This window comes from Coregonus clupeaformis, chromosome 17, assembly GCF_020615455.1.
Source record: "Coregonus clupeaformis isolate EN_2021a chromosome 17, ASM2061545v1, whole genome shotgun sequence".
Classification (NCBI taxonomy): domain Eukaryota; kingdom Metazoa; phylum Chordata; class Actinopteri; order Salmoniformes; family Salmonidae; genus Coregonus; species Coregonus clupeaformis.
This window is the reverse complement of record NC_059208.1, coordinates 24,323,003-24,341,007: the sequence shown is the minus strand read 5'-3', so window position 1 is coordinate 24,341,007 and position 18,005 is coordinate 24,323,003. Positions and strand designations below refer to the sequence as shown.

Here is an 18,005-nt window from a genome sequence, read left to right as displayed (position 1 = left end):
GACTGACCATCCATGACATCAAAAGTATAGTTTTAACCATGTTTTGAGGCTATACAGTGTTTGTTTACATTCACTTTGTTTACAAACATTGGAGTAAAACAAAGTTATAGTTGGGGTTCTGATGGGGTACAACAGTTGAACTAAGCTCATAAGGCATTTATTTATAAGTTATATTCTTCAAGAATCAATTCAATGAGTACATACAGTATCATTGGATTGGACGTGTTCTGACTTGTGATAATGATGAGTGCTTGTGACTGTGTAAACTGGGGTTTCAGATGAGAGACAAGTATTATTGAGGACTTGGAAGTCATGTTGTGACTGAGCTGTTGACTGTTAGCGAATGTGTGGTTGCAGTCCTCATATAAGATGAATGAGTCAGCAGAGGCTGAGCAGAAGAACCGTTACATTTCTCTGAAGGGATTTTCCAGTTACACACATTTGTGGGTTTAAACTGTCTCGCACCACACGCTGTTACGTATGAACTCGCCAATTGGGGCCAGTTAGTATTTTTGTTGAACAGCCTGTTGAGTTCTTCTGACTGATTTCACAATCCATTTAAGTTGAGCTGTTAACGGACCAGTGATATGGGCTGACCATCGCTTTGTCTAAATGAGATGGGTGTTCATTGAAATCAAAGAGAAGGCAGTTTAATCTCCAGAGGGTTAATCATGTTGACCAATCAATACCAGAGTTAGGTAACCAGGATATAAATGATATGGTCATTCAGGCCCTAACTCAATATTATTGATAGTGTGTATTGGAAGGTGAGAGTAGTTACCTGTTGGTCTTGATGATGGGTGTAGGCAGCACACATGTTAGTCTCCAACCATACATGGCAAGAGACTGGAGCAGGGGAACATAGTCTGTCTTCACCTGCAAACCCTAAAGAGAGAATACACACACATTAATATTACATACTACAGTTATACACAGACACTATACACACACACGCATACACGTACGCACAAGCACACGTACGAGTAGGGCTGGCACAATTATTGTATAATCGTAGAACCGATAATTATGGACAATAACTGTGAACTTAAAACATTATCGTCATAATCGTCTTAATACATATTCATTTTAGGAGAAGGGGGGGGGATTCAACTTCATATTCAAGTAGATATAAATTACCCAATAGCAGTTTTTTACATGAAGTGGGTAAAGTTGGTAGTCATTTTACGAGCAGAACGGCACCATTGGAAGGAGAAGCTTCATTTCCCAAAGTTCCAAGCGGTCAAAACTATTCGTTTTTGAGACAGGGGTGTTACCAAAGCTGTGTTGTATTCATTTGGTTTGTCGTAGCTATTTTTCAGAGATGCATTATGATGCTAATTTTATTTATTTAAATAATGACAATTATGACACTAACCGTGTCCATTTGCATGACAAGTAATCGTTACCCAAAATTCCATAATCGTCACATCGTTACGTACAAAAACACACACAGGCAGACAGGCACACACACACATAAATGTATGCATACATAAACACATAAACCATTAAAACCCTATCAAAAGAGTCACGATTACACAAGCTCTTGACAACAGATGATGAACTATGTATGATCCATACCAAAATACATGCATTTCTGTTAGATTGTTTGCGGGTATGACAGTGTAGTGCACATGGGATTTGGGTTAAAGACACACGCTAGTCGCACGCACACATGCGCTAACGCCTCTGCTCACACAGGAAGTGTATGTGGTTTTCCATCTCCTCCATCTGCCCTCACTGACAAACCCCAGAACGTGTCAGATATGCAAAGACACACGCATACAACATATGCATGCGCACATTGTAGTGCTATACGGGCATCTACAGTACAGGCTGAGGGCAGTGGGTCCCAATCTAACACATAGACAAAACAATATCTCTATAACCAGAAACAAGTCTTAAGCCACAAGCCAGTGAGAATTGGCCAGGACCCATCGTTCGAGAAACACTGTAGTAGGGTAGAGAGGGCTCTGTTGCAACTGTTATTTACGTTGGCATTTGCCGTCCCAGCATCCCTCGGGAAATTCAGAGCTGTGAGAGCTGTGTTTTAGGGTTTGTGTTGGAACCTCTGCCAGAAATTCACACTTTTTCAAAGCCATAAAAGCAAAGTACATTGGGAAATAAGTTTTGTTTAATGGCCCTCTCCATTCCTGAGCGTAACTGAGACTCGACTGAGAGTGAATCATGTTCTGGAAGATTCCCTCCCCTGATCTTACCATGGACACCTTGCTGTATCAGCTCATGAGAAACGGAACCCGGTGTCTTAGCAGTAACTTTGCGTTCTGATTTGTGTGTTAAATATCATCTATATATTAAAAAAGAGCCATAGGTTGGGGTGCAAGCTAGGGTGGTAAAGGGCTACATTATCAAGAGTGGAGAACGGTGAGATAGAGGCTAAGATTTCAAAACAGAACAGTGTTATAGAGTAAAACTAGCAGGGTGAGGTTGAGTTCAACTCTTGGGTTCAAAGTGCACTAAGAGTTGGATGAAAGAAAACAGAGCTCTATTGTTTTGAGGTAATTCTCCACCGTTTCTATTTGAGTAGACATGACAGACATAGCTCCCTTTTTTCAATAAGTCTAATTCTACCTTCATGTTTTTACAGGCTGTAGTCTGGTCTATCAGCCCAGGGACATTATCTAGACTACTCCTCTAGCCCTCTAGCTATCACTTTGTCTTTGGACTGGGCTGCACTTCTTCCACCACAATCTCATTATATTCTCATGGATAATGAATGGCTGATCCTGAAACAAGGCTTAAAAGTCCCTACTCCGCATGTCAATAATTGAGAGTGATTGAAAACATTTTTGAAAACCAAAAGCTGTAATGAAGACCAATCACACCATATACAGTATAATAATAATAATAATAATAATAATAATAATAATAATAATAATCAACACAGTCTCAGTAGAATATGTCAACATTTTGACATTTAACCATTGTAGTTAGCCTAGATGTCAACCAATATGACGTATTAGTCACATATTTTGGTGAGCAGAATTATCTGGGAACTTCCTCATCCACAAGCCATCAGCATAGTTTTCACATCCCTCATCAAACTAGTCTGACCGTAGGAGTGGACTCAATGCAGGGACAGTGAAAATTGGTTTCTGTATCTAGGTCAGCTCTTGTCTCACCTCGGCTTGAGCGGAAAGAGAAATTGGCAAAGGATACACTTTAATGATCCTTTCAGTGGTCTCCCTGCCACACCGGCTGCTACATGACTATTGACATGCCTTGGTTTACTTTTGACCAGTGTGTTAAAATAAATATTTCAGGCAATAGCCAAATAACAAGCAATATCTACGCTTAGACAACTTTTTAAAGATTATGTAAGTTCTTACTAATTTCCCCAAGACCCATTGGTGCTGTTGGATGAAAACCTCATCTCCAAAACAGAAACTTTTCAGGAAATGGAAAAAACTGCCATATTTTCTCATTAATTAACATACAATTATGAAACTTCAGAAGCTATTTTGAATAAATGTTCTTGGTCCTAGAGTCATGAAATGTTCAGAATTAATTGAGGGGAGTTACTGCTTTCAATTCATGTAAAAGAAAAAAGAAAAAAGTGCAAAATTGGAGTTACGAGGTATTCATCCGACAGTGATGTATACTTTAGTTTATTTTGGCTATTCAACATTTTGCAACACCCACTGCATGCTAATTGGCTGCTCAAATCGGGCAGCACCAATAGGATTTATGGCATATTTCAGCTCATTACATCCATTCAGTCAAACTTAGCAACATGACAGACAAATGTTGGGAGAACTAGAGTCTAGACTACAAGTTAACATGAGAGGCCCTCTGACCGATTACACCCACCCACGCACCCACACACCCACATACACAGCTACACACACCCACGTCTAAAGTGTCCTCTGTCTGAAATTCACTCTCCAAAGATTCTTTATTGGCATCTTTACGCTATGGTGTTGGTCTTTAATCCCATTTTGACATAATTTGGTGTCTGGTGACTGAAGTAGTGCTCTTCAAAGCTCAGGCCGCTATACAGCTGCTGGGAATGAATGACAACAATGTCAATGTCTCAAGCACACAGTATTGTTACTGGTAGAGTTCTCTGTATAATGCCTCTCCGGATAATGGCCATGCACTTTTGGGTTAAATTTAATATAGCCTGTGAGAAACTGAGGTAACACTGGGAAAACATGATGCCCTTGTTGTTCAATGTAATGGATGAAGGCATTTAGTATGATCTTTTTTGTAGTAAGGCATCTTAATGAGCATTTAGAAAACCATTATTGAGTGTTAAACAGTTAAACATGTTAAGTCCTATATATATTACACACATAGCCATATTGTGAATAGATGCAGTAAAGAGGTCAATGGAACTCAACCAAAACAATGAAAATGCCATGGAAACGTGTGGGGGAAAGATGCCTTTGTGTAAAGATTCCAAATCTCCTCATTGCCACCCAGCAAAATTAGCATACATTTAGGCTATTGTTTATATGTGTAAGTAGAACATACAGAACAAAAAGACTGAACAACTGGGTCGCTTCTCTGGCAACCAAACAGATAGAACGAACGACAAGCAGGCATGGGTAGCAACCCTAGATTTGTGTCGGGACTATATCTTGTGGAAGGATGAAATAGTATGAATAAATTCATCAAAATAACGTTTTTAATGAAAATATGTCAACCATTATTTGAATATGTTGGTAACCCGTTGTATAAAACAACACCCGTGCAAATATGTCCTCCAAACACCGGCTTCTCGGGCATTATCACTTAAGTATAACACTTGATAAAATCTCAAGTAATGTATAACCCAAATGTTGACCACATTGCACCACATGCATTCCAAAACCCCAAAGGACACAGTTAGGCATTAAATATTAGCAATAGTGCTATCATAAAATGATATTCACACACATCCACTTCCTGCTGTTGTCAGTTGTCACACATGGTATTTGTTACAGAATTTATCTAGAAATTATGAGAACGTTAGAAATACACTAACATGCCGCTATACTAAGCATTTCATTCCCTTCCATGAATGAGAACTAATAACAAGGTTGCAAAATCTATAAAGAATATTTCTCAGAGGTCTCAAGGAGAGGAACTTTTTGTTGCAGCTCTAAGAGTTCAATGATAAGGGGAGGCATTGCATTATATCCAAGGCTGAACTTCCATATTGATTTTCCTTTTGATACGAGAGACGGGAGCACAGTCCTAACTTGAGTTTCATTGTGTAGGAAATTATGTCTAGTTATTCATTTTGCGGGCTCCATGAACATCGACTGTATGTCCTATTCAGTTCATTTAGTCATTTATTGTAGAAATAGGAAAAAGTCTCTGCACACTTTCATTGTAGCCGAGCTTTATGTCAGTCGACCTTCATCAGAGCATATCTCCACCAGTCATTTAGTTAAGAAAATGGGAAGAATTTTGCCGATTGTCTAAGGTAGAATGTCCATCCATAGACCTACACAGAATTCTGAGCAGCTGTACAGTTATTATTTAGCCTTACTTGTCTTGATTAAATGGTCTAACATATACATTCTTATATGGTGAATACATATTGACTAATATGAATTTAAAGTACCTTGTTTATAAAAAAAATTGCTGTCAAAATGACCCGTGACATTGAACATGACATTAGTGACATTTGAGGAAGGTCTGACTTTCTAGATTACAGACCATAAACAGTTTGGCCACAAACAGCTCTACATATCTAAACTGTCCCAATCATACCACATTCTACCAATGTGATTGTGAATACTGCGCAAAAAGATACTGTAATAACTCCTAATTTATGTTAAAAGTCCAATTCATTTTATGTCACGAGTTACAAAGCCAGAACCCAGAAGCAGACCAGGACAAGGTAAGTTGAAACGAAGGTGAGTGTTTATTTACAAATTCAAGAGTGATGCTGAATAATCCAGGGAACAGAGCGGGCGGCGTTGATTAGTTGTTGGGGGTGCAGTGGTTGATCCCATCATGGCTCGGCAGCCGCCGACCACCAGGCAGAGGTTGGATGAAGGTTCCGGACGAGTGACTGCAGATGGAACAAAACGGAGGTAAGTAAACAACAAACCAACAAGGTGCAAAAACAACAAAACTAACGCTAGAAGCTCTAAGACTGATACTCTGGTAAACCTACTGTTCATGGCTAACGATCCGGCAGGGAATGGATGTTAGGCCAGAGCCTAAGAAGGGTGATGATCAGGACCAGGTGTGCAGATTGCTGATGGGATGCAGGTGCGGAAATCAAGAGAGCTCCCCGGAGCGTTCCAGAACCCTCGGGAAACTGGAGATCACGAGCAGAAAAACTAGTCCACAGACAGGACCCGACTCAGACTGCCGGGATCGTTACAGTACCCCCCTCCGACGAAACGCCACCGGGCGGACTCCCCGGAGCGCCAGGATGGAGGCGGTAGAAGTCACGGATGAGGTCAGCATCTAGGATCTGTCGCCGCGAATCCAACTCCTCTCTTCAGGACCATACCCCTCCCAGTCCACGAGATACTGGAAACCCCGGCCCCGCCGTCTGGAATCCATGATGCGTCGCACCGTGTAGGCAGGACCACCTCCGATCATCCGAGGAGGAGGAGGAGGAGGCGGAGGAGGCAACAGAGGACTGAGGAAAACAGGCTTGAGGCAGGAGACATGAAAGGTGGGATGGACTCTGAGCGTCCTCGGGAGATTGAGTCGAACTGCCACCGGATTGATCACCTTCTCCACCACAAACGGACCAATGAACTTCGGTAACAACTTCCTAGACTCAGTCCGTAAAGGAAGATCCCGTGTGGCCAACCAGACCCTATCTCCGATGGTGTAGGTGGGAGCGGGGATCCGGCGACGATTCGCCTGGAGCTGATACCGGTCCGAAACTCTAAGGAGTGCCTTTCTGGCCCGATGCCAGGTCCGGTGGCAACGGCGAATATGGGCCTGAACAGAAGGCACTGAGAGCTCCTTCTCCTGAGAAGGGAACAAGGGAGGTTGGTAGCCATACAGGCACTGGAAGGGAGACATCCCAGTGGCAGATGTAGGGAGAGTATTGTGGGCATACTCAACCCAAGGCAACTGAGAGACCCAGGAGGTGGGGTTGGAAGAGGCCAGGCAGCGTAGCGTGGATTCCATCTTCTGGTTGGCTCTCTCCGCCTGACCATTAGATTGGGGGTGAAAACCAGATGTGAGACTGACTGTAGCTCCAATGGCCAAACAGAAGGACTTCCAGACAGCAGAGGTAAACTGAGGGCCACGGTCGGAAACGATATCACTGGGCAACCCGTGGACCCTGAAAACCTCCCCTAACCAGGATCTCGGACGTCTCCGAGGCAGAGGGAAGCTTGGCAATTGGCACAAAGTGGCGAACTTGCTGAATCTGTCCACGATAGTCAGAACGACCGTGTTCCCCTCAGAAGCGGGCAACCCAGTGACAAAGTCCAGGGCCAGATGCGACCATGGTCGCCGGGGAATAGGAAGGGGGTGAAGTAGTCCAGAGCTGGGCCGATTGGTACTCTTATTCTGCGCACACACTGGACAGGCAGCAACATAACCCCGAGTATCTCGGCCATGGCAGGCCACCAAAACGTCTGCGAAGAAACGCCATTGTCCGAGCCACGCCAGGGTGACAAGCCATCTTGCTGGCGTGGGGACCATTTGAGGACCGCAGGACGAACCGACTCAGGCACAAACAACCGACCGGGTGGACCGTTACCGGGACCGGGCTGCGTCCGAAGAGCCGCCATCACCTCCTCCTCAATCTTCCACCTAACAGCTCCCACGACGCAGTTCCGGGGAGAATTGTCTCGGTCTTGGACCCACTCTCCTCCGTCTTGGAGAACATCCGAGACAAGGCGTCCGCCTTGCCGTTCTTAGATCCAGGTCGGAACGTCAGGGAAAAAATTGAATCGTCCGAAAAACAACGACCACCTGGCCTGGCGGGAGTTGAGACGTCTAGCCGATTGCACGTAAGCAAGATTCTTGTGGTCAGTCCAGACAATAAACGGTTGCTCCGCCCCTCAACCAGTGGCGCCACTCCTCCAAGGCAAGTTTCACCGCGAGAAGCTCCCGGTTACCCACATCGTAATTCCTCTCCGCAGGCGAAAGGCGACGAGAGTAGTAGGCGCAGGGATGGAGTTTACTGTCCGTGGAGCATCGCTGCGACAGGATGGCGCCAACTCCCCACATCAGACGCGTCCACTTCAACGACGAACTGACGGGCCGTGTCCGGTTGAGAGAGAATCGGTGCGTTGGTGAATCGCCTCTTCAAATCCAGAAACGCTCGATCCGCCTCCGGATTCCACTTGAAGGTCCTGATACTGGAAGTCAAGGCAGTTAACGGAGCGGCCACACGGCTGTAATCCCGGATGAATCTGCGGTAGAAATTCGCAAACCCCAAAAATCTCTGGAGCTGCAATCTCGTACCGGGCTGGGCCCATTCCAGAACCGCTCTAACCTTCTCCTGGTCCATCCTAATCTCTCCCCTGGAGATGATGTACCCGAGAAAGGATGTCGTGTGGGCGTGAAACTCGCACTTCTCGGCCTTCACGAACAGGCGATTCTCCAACAATCGCTGCAGAACCTGCCGGACATGCTGGACATGGTCGGAAGGTTCCTTCGAGAAGATCAGAATGTCATCCAGGTAAACAAACACAAAGAGACCGATCATATCTCTCAGGACGTCGTTCACCATACTCTGGAATACCGCTGGAGCATTGGTCAGTCCAAACGGCATCACCTGATACTCGAAGTGACCCATCGGGTGTATTGAAACCCGTCAACCACTCGTCCCCCTCTCTGATCCGGACCATGTGATACGCATTGCGTAGGTCTAGCTTGGTGAACACCGTAGCACCCTGTAAGGAGTCGAAGGCAGAACTCATCAAGGGCAGGGGATACTTGTTCTTGACCGTGATGTCATTCAACCCCGATAATCAATACACGGTCGAAGAGAGCCATCCTTCTTACCCACAAAGAAGAATCCTGCCCCCAGGGGTGATGACGAGGGACGAACGAGACCAGCAGCTAGGGACTCCTTGATGTAGGTCTCCAAAGCCTCACGTTCAGGTCGGGAGATACTGTATAACCTTCCCTTGGGGTAGACAGCTCCAGGGAACAGGTTGATGGCACAATCATATGGTCGGTGGGGAGGGAGTGACAGAGCCTTCTGCTTACTGAAAACTTCCCCCAAATCGTGATATGTCTCGGGAACCAGGGACAAATCTGGGGGTTTAGCCTCAATCACCTGACTGGGAACCGAATGGGGACAGGCAGTCTTGAGACAGTTAGCATGACAATCAAGGCTCCAACTCGTCCTTGCCCGTCACCCAATCGAACGTGGGATTGTGTTCCTTCAGCCAGGGGTATCCAAGGACCAGAGGAACATGGGAAGACGGCAGAATGAAGAATGAAATCATCTCAGAATGATTCCCCGACAACAGCATCTTAACCGGTTCAGTCCTCATCGTGATACGTGCCAGACTACTGCCGTCCAGAGTGGTAGCTTCAATGGCTTCCGGCAATTGCTCCTTGGAAAGCCCCAGCTGTTCCACCAACTCGGCATCTAGAAAGCTTCCATCGGCACCTGAATCGATAAAAGCGTTAATCGCTAAGCTCTGATTCCTGTTCATAAGGGTAGCCGGGAAACGGGGTCTGACAGAGGTATTGAGAGGTCGAAACTGGCTCGCTAAAAGTCCTCCCAACTTTAGCGAGCCGCGCAGTTTGACGACCGCCGGGAACCAGTGGCGAGGTAATGTCCCGAACCACCACAGTAGAGGCAACAGTTAGTCCTACGTCTGTGTTGGCGCTCCTCCTTGGTTAACCCGTGCCGCCCCACTTGCATGGGTTCAGAATCGGGAGACAGAACCTCTCCACTAATCCTGTGTGGTGGCCGATGATCGACGTATTCTGATCCAATCCCCGACCCGACTGGAACCTGAGAAGCTGATCGGTTGGACGGAACCCATTGCTTCTCCCTCCTTCGCTCTCGGACTCGATTATCCACCCGACTAGACAAGGCTACCAAGCTGTCCAGATCACTAGGCTCCGGATAGGAGATCAACTCATCCTTGAGCTGCTCCGACAGACCCTGGTAAAAGGCCGCTTGCAGAGACTCCTCATTCCACCCACTCTCCACAGCCAACGTCTTGAACTCGATCACGAAGTCGGCCACGCTGCGAGTTCCTTGGCGAAGCGAAAACAGGCGCCTAGCTGCGTCCCTCCCTCGGACGGAATGGTCGAAGAGCTTCCTCATCTCGGCCGTGAACCCCTGGTATGAAGCCATGCAGGGATCCTGTCGTTCCCAAACGGCTGAAGCCCACTCCAGCGCTCGACCACGCAGCAACTCAATCACAAAGGCTATCCTAGCCTTGTCTGTGGCATAAGAGTAGGGCTGTAGATCGAACACTAATCCACACTGCATAAGGAAGGAACGGCATCTTCCCAGCTCCCCCTCATATTTATCCGGCGTCGGAACCTTGGGCTCACGGAAGGACACAGCTCCAGAAGCGGCAGGCGAGATGGGTGAAACCGGTAGTGGATCCTCCACCGGAAACTTGCGTTGGTTCTGGACCTCCGTCAGACCGGTAGAAAGGTTCCGAACTGACAACGCGATCTCCTGTAGTACCGTGCTATGATGGCCCAACATCTTCTCCTGATGGGTAATGGCATGGCGAACAGAGTCCAGGTCCGCTGGGTTCATTACTGGCCGGATCGTTCTGTCACGAGTTACAAAGCCAGAACCCAGAAGCAGACCAGGACAAGGTAAGTTGAAACGAAGGTGAGTGTTTATTTACAAATTCAAGAGTGATGCTGAATAATCCAGGGAACAGAGCGGGCGGCGTTGATTAGTTGTTGGGGGTGCAGTGGTTGATCCCATCATGGCTCGGCAGCCGCCGACCACCAGGCAGAGGTTGGATGAAGGTTCCGGACGAGTGACTGCAGATGGAACAAAACGGAGGTAAGTAAACAACAAACCAACAAGGTGCAAAAACAACAAAACTAACGCTAGAAGCTCTAAGACTGATACTCTGGTAAACCTACTGTTCATGGCTAACGATCCGGCAGGGAATGGATGTTAGGCCAGAGCCTAAGAAGGGTGATGATCAGGACCAGGTGTGCAGATTGCTGATGGGATGCAGGTGCGGAAATCAAGAGAGCTCCCCGGAGCGTTCCAGAACCCTCGGGAAACTGGAGATCACGAGCAGAAAAACTAGTCCACAGACAGGACCCGACTCAGACTGCCGGGATCGTTACATTTTAGGAGTTTGCTATCAATTAAAACAGAAGTTTTGACATGTTCTGTGCAATACGAAAACAAAATCTCTGAGAAAAGCTGCACTTCCTGCTTCAACACAACAATATTGATAGAATTCTCAGTGAACCAGCCTGTTTTCTTGTTTTCGCTGCTCATAAATCCAACCACCTGTCAGTCTTTCAGCAAGATGGGAACGAGAGCGCTGGGGAAAAATATCCCAATCAATATTCTGCATAATTTTTCAGTGCAATTATTCTGGCACCGAAATGACAATGAGCGGTGAGGATACTTTGCATATACAGTGGGGGAAAAAAGTATTTAGTCAGCCACCAATTGTGCAAGTTCTCCCACTTAAAAAGATGAGAGAGGCCTGTAATTTTCATCATAGGTACACGTCAACTATGACAGACAAAATGAGAAAAAAAAATCCAGAAAATTACATTGTAGGATTTTTTATGAATTTATTTGCAAATTATGGTGGAAAATAAGTATTTGGTCAATAAAAAAAGTTTCTCAATACTTTGTTATATACCCTTTGTTGGCAATGACACAGGTCAAACGTTTTCTGTAAGTCTTCACAAGGTTTTCACACAATGTTGCTGGTATTTTGGCCCATTTCTCCATGCAGATCTCCTCTAGAGCAGTGATGTTTTGGGGCTGTCGCTGGGCAACACAGACTTTCAACTCCCTCCAAAGATTTTCTATGGGGTTGAGATCTGGAGACTGGCTAGGCCACTCCAGTACCTTGAAATGCTACTTACGAAGCCACTCCTTCGTTGCCCGGGCGGTGTGTTTGGGATCATTGTCATGCTGAAAGACCCAGCCACGTTTCATCTTCAATGCCCTTGCTGATGGAAGGAGGTTTTCACTCAAAATCTCATGATACATGGCCCCATTCATTCTTTCCTTTACACGGATCAGTCGTCCTGGTCCCTTTGCAGAAAAACAGTCCCAAAGCATGATGTTTCCACCCCCATGCTTCACAGTAGGTATGGTGTTCTTTGGATGCAACTCAGCATTCTTTGTCCTCCAAACACGACGAGTTGAGTTTTTACCAAAACGTTATATTTTGGTTTCATCTGACCATATGACATTCTCCCAATCCTCTTTTGGATCATCCAAATGCACTCTAGCAAACTTCAGACGGGCCTGGACATGTACTGGCTTAAGCAGGGGGGACACGTCTGGCACTGCAGGATTTGAGTCCCTGGCGGCGTAGTGTGTTACTGATGGTAGGCTTTGTTACTTTGGTCCCAGCTCTCTGCAGATCATTCACTAGGTCCCCCCGGTGTGGTTCTGGGATTTTTGCTCACCGTTCTTGTGATCATTTTGACCCCACTGGGTGAGATCTTGCGTGGAGCCCCAGATCGAGGGAGATTATCAGTGGTCTTGTATGTCTTCCATTTCTTAATAATTGCTCCCACAGTTGATTTCTTCAAACCAAGCTGCTTACCTATTGCAGATTCAGTCTTCCCAGCCTGGTGCAGGTCTACAATTTTGTTTCTGGTGTCCTTTGACAGCTCTTTGGTCTTGGCCATAGTTGAGTTTGGAGTGTGACTGTTTGAGGTTGTGGACAGGTGTCTTTTATACTGATAACAAGTTCAAACAGGTGCCATTAATAAAGGTAACGAGTGGAGGACAGAGGAGCCTCTTAAAGAAGAAGTTACAGGTCTGTGAGAGCCAGAAATCGTGCTTGTTTGTAGGTGACCAAATACTTATTTTCCACCATAATTTGCAAATAAATTCATTAAAAATCCTACAATGTGATTTTCTGGATTTTTTTTCTCAATTTGTCTGTCATAGTTGACGTGTACCTATGATGAAAATTACAGGCCTCTCTCATCTTTTTAAGTGGGAGAACTTGCACAATTGGTGGCTGACTAAATACTTTTTTCCCCCACTGTACATTTTAAGCAGTTATCATAATGAATGTGCTGGGTACGAAGTCTGATCATCCTTTGTAAAATAGTGTTATCAAGCTAACTTCAGGAGAGATTAGTCGAGCAAAATTGCTTTTGATAAAGTCCTGGCCAGCACTTTTGATTGGATTCATTGGAACTATAATGTGGAACATCTAAAGTTGTTACACGTTGCTTTGTCCTTCAATTAACTTTCAAAAGGTGCTTAAAAAGGTCAATAAAATCCATGTTATTTCTCAGTGGGTGACAAAATCATTGCTAATCTGTAACAAAGACATTATTGCAGTATCTTTATAATAAGAATAAGAGCACCTCCTCCCAGCTACCCACTGCACTGAGGCTAGGAATCACTGTCACCACCGATAAATCTACGATAATCGAGAATTTCAATAAGCATTTTGCTACGGCTGGCCATGCTTTCCACCTGGCTACCCCTACCCCGGCCACCAGCTCTGCACCCCCCGCTTCTCCTTCACCCAAATTCAGATAGCTGATGTCCTGAAAGAGCTGCAAAATCTGGACCCCTACAAATCAGCTGGGCTAGACAATCTGGACCCTTTCTTTCTAAAATTAGCCGCCGAAATTGTCGCAACCCCTATTACTAGCCTGTTCAACCTCTCTTTCGTATCGTCTGAGATCCCCAGAGATTGGAAAGCTGCCGCGGTCATCCCCCTCTTCAAAGGGGGTGACACTCTAGATCCAAACTGTTACAGACCTACAGTAGGGAAAAAAGTATTTAGTCAGCCACCAATTGTGCAAGTTCTCCCACTTAAAAAGATGAGAGAGGCCTGTAATTTTCATCATAGGTACACGTCAACTATGACAGACAAATTGAGAAAAAATTATCCAGAAAATCACATTGTAGGATTTTTAATGAATTTATTTGCAAATTATGGTGGAAAATAAGTATTTGGTCACCTACAAACAAGCAAGATTTCTGGCTCTCACAGACCTGTAACTTCTTCTTTAAGAGACTCCTCTGTCCTCCACCCGTTACCTGTATTAATGGCACCTGTTTGAACTTGTTATCAGTATAAAAGACACCTGTCCACAACCTCAAACAGTCACACTCCAAACTCCACTATGGCCAAGACCAAAGAGATGTCAAAGGACACCAGAAACAAAATTGTAGACCTGCACCAGGCTGGGAAGACTGAATCTGCAATAGGTAAGCAGCTTGGTTTGAAGAAATCAACTGTGGGAGCAATTATTAGGAAATGGAAGACATACAAGACCACTGATAATCTCCCTCGATCTGGGGCTCCACGCAAGATCTCACCCCGTGGGGTCAAAATGATCACAAGAACGGTGAGCAAAAATCCCAGAACCACACGAGGGGACCTAGTGAATGACCTGCAGAGAGCTGGGACCAAAGTAACAAAGCCTACCATCAGTAACACACTACGCCGCCAGGGACTCAAATCTTGCAGTGCCAGACGTGTCCCCCTGCTTAAGGCAGTACATGTCCAGGCCCGTCTGAAGTTTGCTAGAGTGCATTTGGATGATCCAGAAGAGGATTGGGAGAATGTCATATGGTCAGATGAAACCAAAATATAACTTTTTGGTAAAAACTCAACTCGTCGTGTTTGGAGGACAAAGAATGCTGAGTTGCATCCAAAGAACACCATACATACTGTGAAGCATGGGGGTGGAAACATCATGCTTTGGGGCTGTTTTTCTGCAAAGGGACCAGGACGACTGATCCGTGTAAAGCAAATAATTAATGGGGCCATGTATCGTGAGATTTTGAGTGAAAACCTCCTTCCATCAGCAAGGGCATTGAAGATGAAACGTGGCTGGGTCTTTCAGCATGACAATGATCCCAAACACACCGCCCGGGCAACGAAGGAGTGGCTTCGTAAGAAGCATTTCAAGGTCCTGGAGTGGCCTAGCCAGTCTCCAGATCTCAACCCCATAGAAAATCTTTGGAGGGAGTTGAAAGTCCGTGTTGCCCAGCGACAGCCCCAAAACATCACTGCTCTAGAGGAGATCTGCATGGAGGAATGGGCCAAAATACCAGCAACAGTGTGTGAAAACCTTGTGAAGACTTACAGAAAACGTTTGACCTGTGTCATTGCCAACAAAGGGTATATAACAAAGTATTGAGAAACTTTTGTTATTGACCAAATACTTATTTTCCACCATAATTTGCAAATAAATTCATTAAAAATCCTACAATGTGATTTTCTGGATTTTTGTTCCTCATTTTGTCTGTCATAGTTGACGTGTACCTATGATGAAAATTACAGGCCTCTCTCATCTTTTTAAGTGGGAGAACTCGCACAATTTGTGGCTGACTAAATACTTTTTTCCCCCACTGTATATCCATCCTGCCCTGCCTTTCGAAAGTATTTGAAAGCCAAGTTAACAAACAGATCACCGACCATTTCGAATCCCACCGTACCTTCTCCGCTATGCAGGTGCACCTCAGCCACTTTCAAGGTCCTAAACGATATAATAACCGCGATCGATAAAAGACAGTACTGTGCAGCCGTCTTCATCGACCTGGCCAAGGCTTTTGACTCTGTCAATCACCGCATTCTTATTGGCAGACTAAATAGTCTTGGTTTCTCAAATGACTGCCTTGCCTGGTTCACCAACTACTTCTCAGACACAGTTCAATGTGTCAAATTGGAGGGTCTGTTGTCTGGACCTCTGGCAGTCTCTATGGGGGTGCCACAGGAATCAATTGTCGGGCCGACTCTATTCTCTGTGTATATCAATGATGTCGCTCTTGCTGCTGGTGACTCTCAGATCCACCTCTACGCAGACGACACCATTTTGTATACATCTAGCCTTTCATTGGACACTGTGTTAACAAACCTCTAAATGAGCTTCAATGCCATACAACACTCCTTCCGTAGCCTCCAACTGCTCTTAAACACTAGTAAAACTAAATGCATGCTCTTCAATCGAACGCTGCTTGCACCCGCCCGCCCGACTAGAATCACTACTCTCGGCGAGTCTGACTTAGTATATGTGGGCAACTACAAATACCTAGGTGTCTGGTTAGATCGTAAACTCTCCTTCCAAACTCACATTAAGCATCTCCAACCCAAAGTTAAATCTAGAATCGGCTTCCTATTTCGCAAACAAAGCCTCCTTCACTCATGCTGCTAAACATGCCAAAATGCAAATTGGATGTAGTCTATCACAGTGCCATCTGTTTTGTCACCAAAGCCCCATATACTACCCACCATTGTGACCTGTACGCTCTCGTTGGCTGGCCCTCACTACATATTTGTCGCCAAACCCACTGGCTCCAGGTCATCTATAAATCACTTCTAGGCAAATCCCTGCCTTATCTTAGCTCATTGGTCACCATAGCAACACCCACCCATAGTATGCGTTCCAGCAGGTATATCTCACTGGTCATCCCCAAAGCCAACACCTCCTTTGGCCGCCATTCCTTCCAGTTCTCTGTTGCAAATGACTGGAACGAACTGCAAAGATCTCTGAAGCTGGAGACTCTTATCTCCCTCAATAACTTTAAGCATCAGTTGTCAGAGCAGCTTACCGATCACTGCACCTGTACACAGCCCATCTGTAATTAGCCCACCCAACTACCTCATCCCCATATTGTTATTTACATTGTTATTTATTTTGCTAATTTGCATCCCAGTATCTCTATTTGCACATAATCTTCTGCACATCTATCACTCCAGAGTTAATACTAAATTGTAATTATTTTGCACTATGGCCTATTTATTGCCTTACCTCCATAACTTACTACATTTGCACACACTGTATATAGATTTTCTATTGTGTTATTGACTGTACGTTTTGTTTATTCCATATGTAACTCTGTGTTGTTGTTGTTTTTATCGCACTGCTTTGCTTTATCTTGGCCAGGTCGCAGTTGTAAATGAGAACTTGTTCTCAACTGGCTTACCTGGTTAAATAAAGGTGAAAAAAATAAAATAAAAACATCTTTACCACAGTATTCACATAAAGATACCTACATACTCCACGATTTTCATAATCTTACAGTATATATAACCTTCACACTATGAAAAGCAACTAGGTGTTTGTGCAGTGTGGGACGCTGTACAAACATGACATTTAAGGCGGCAAATATTGTGTCGTGTGAAAGACTTCGTAATTAGGGATAAGAGCATTTTGATGTCAAGGGTTAAATTGTGTGTTTGTGAACTGACTTCCTTTCATGGGCATCAAAGCTGAGGTGGACAATGCTCCAGTCACATTTAGGGGACAAAAGTCTCTTTTCACACTTTGAGAGCCTCAAACTCTGAACTCGATTACAGCAATACACACACACACACACACACACACATCACATCACAGCCATAGAAAAAATCCCCAAATCCTTCAGAAGTAGACAGAAATCCATTTCCAACTTGGATTTGCGCAAACTGTGGACTTAATCGCTGGCCAGATAAGGGCTTGTTTGCTGCAGATAAGACAAGCCATCAAGCCACCGCGACACATGTGCCATAGATTGTGATTTGCTTCTGGGCCACCATGGTTAGAGGGAATGTAAGGACAAACAGCTCTAACCTTGGAAAACACTCAGACACTCAAAGCCATGTAAAAATCCCACTCACGTCAATGACAGTCCACTGCTCCACAACGATGGCGTCGTACGTGGTGGTCACACTCTGGTCACCGCCCTCCGCCCCCTCTTGGAAGATGAAGACGCTTTCCACCAACTTAGGCTGCAAATCTGTAGAAAATGGAGAGAGAGGTCATGCAAAGATGAGAGGGAAGTTAATGACATTACGCAGCCAACCAGCAACCCACACACACTGGGCCATTTATTACCAGGCAGGGCTGCAGCATGGACCGTTTGTATAAGCAAGGGCCAGATATGGATTATGTAGCTATGACTGAACAAG

At 45.2% G+C, this 18,005-nt stretch overlaps 1 protein-coding gene across 2 annotated transcripts in view; it reads right to left on the bottom strand.

Moving 5' to 3' along the window:
- The window catches only part of LOC121561391 (raftlin), an 88,210-nt gene that overhangs the window by 10,323 nt on the left and 59,882 nt on the right, over nt 1-18,005 (bottom strand). For both annotated transcript variants that reach the window (XM_045226173.1, XM_045226174.1), the window contains exons 7-8: nt 17,715-17,833; nt 782-885 (exon numbers count right to left, since the gene is read on the bottom strand). In XM_045226173.1, the coding sequence (XP_045082108.1) occupies nt 782-885; nt 17,715-17,833 (223 nt within the window). The remainder of the gene's footprint in view (nt 1-781; nt 886-17,714; nt 17,834-18,005) is intronic.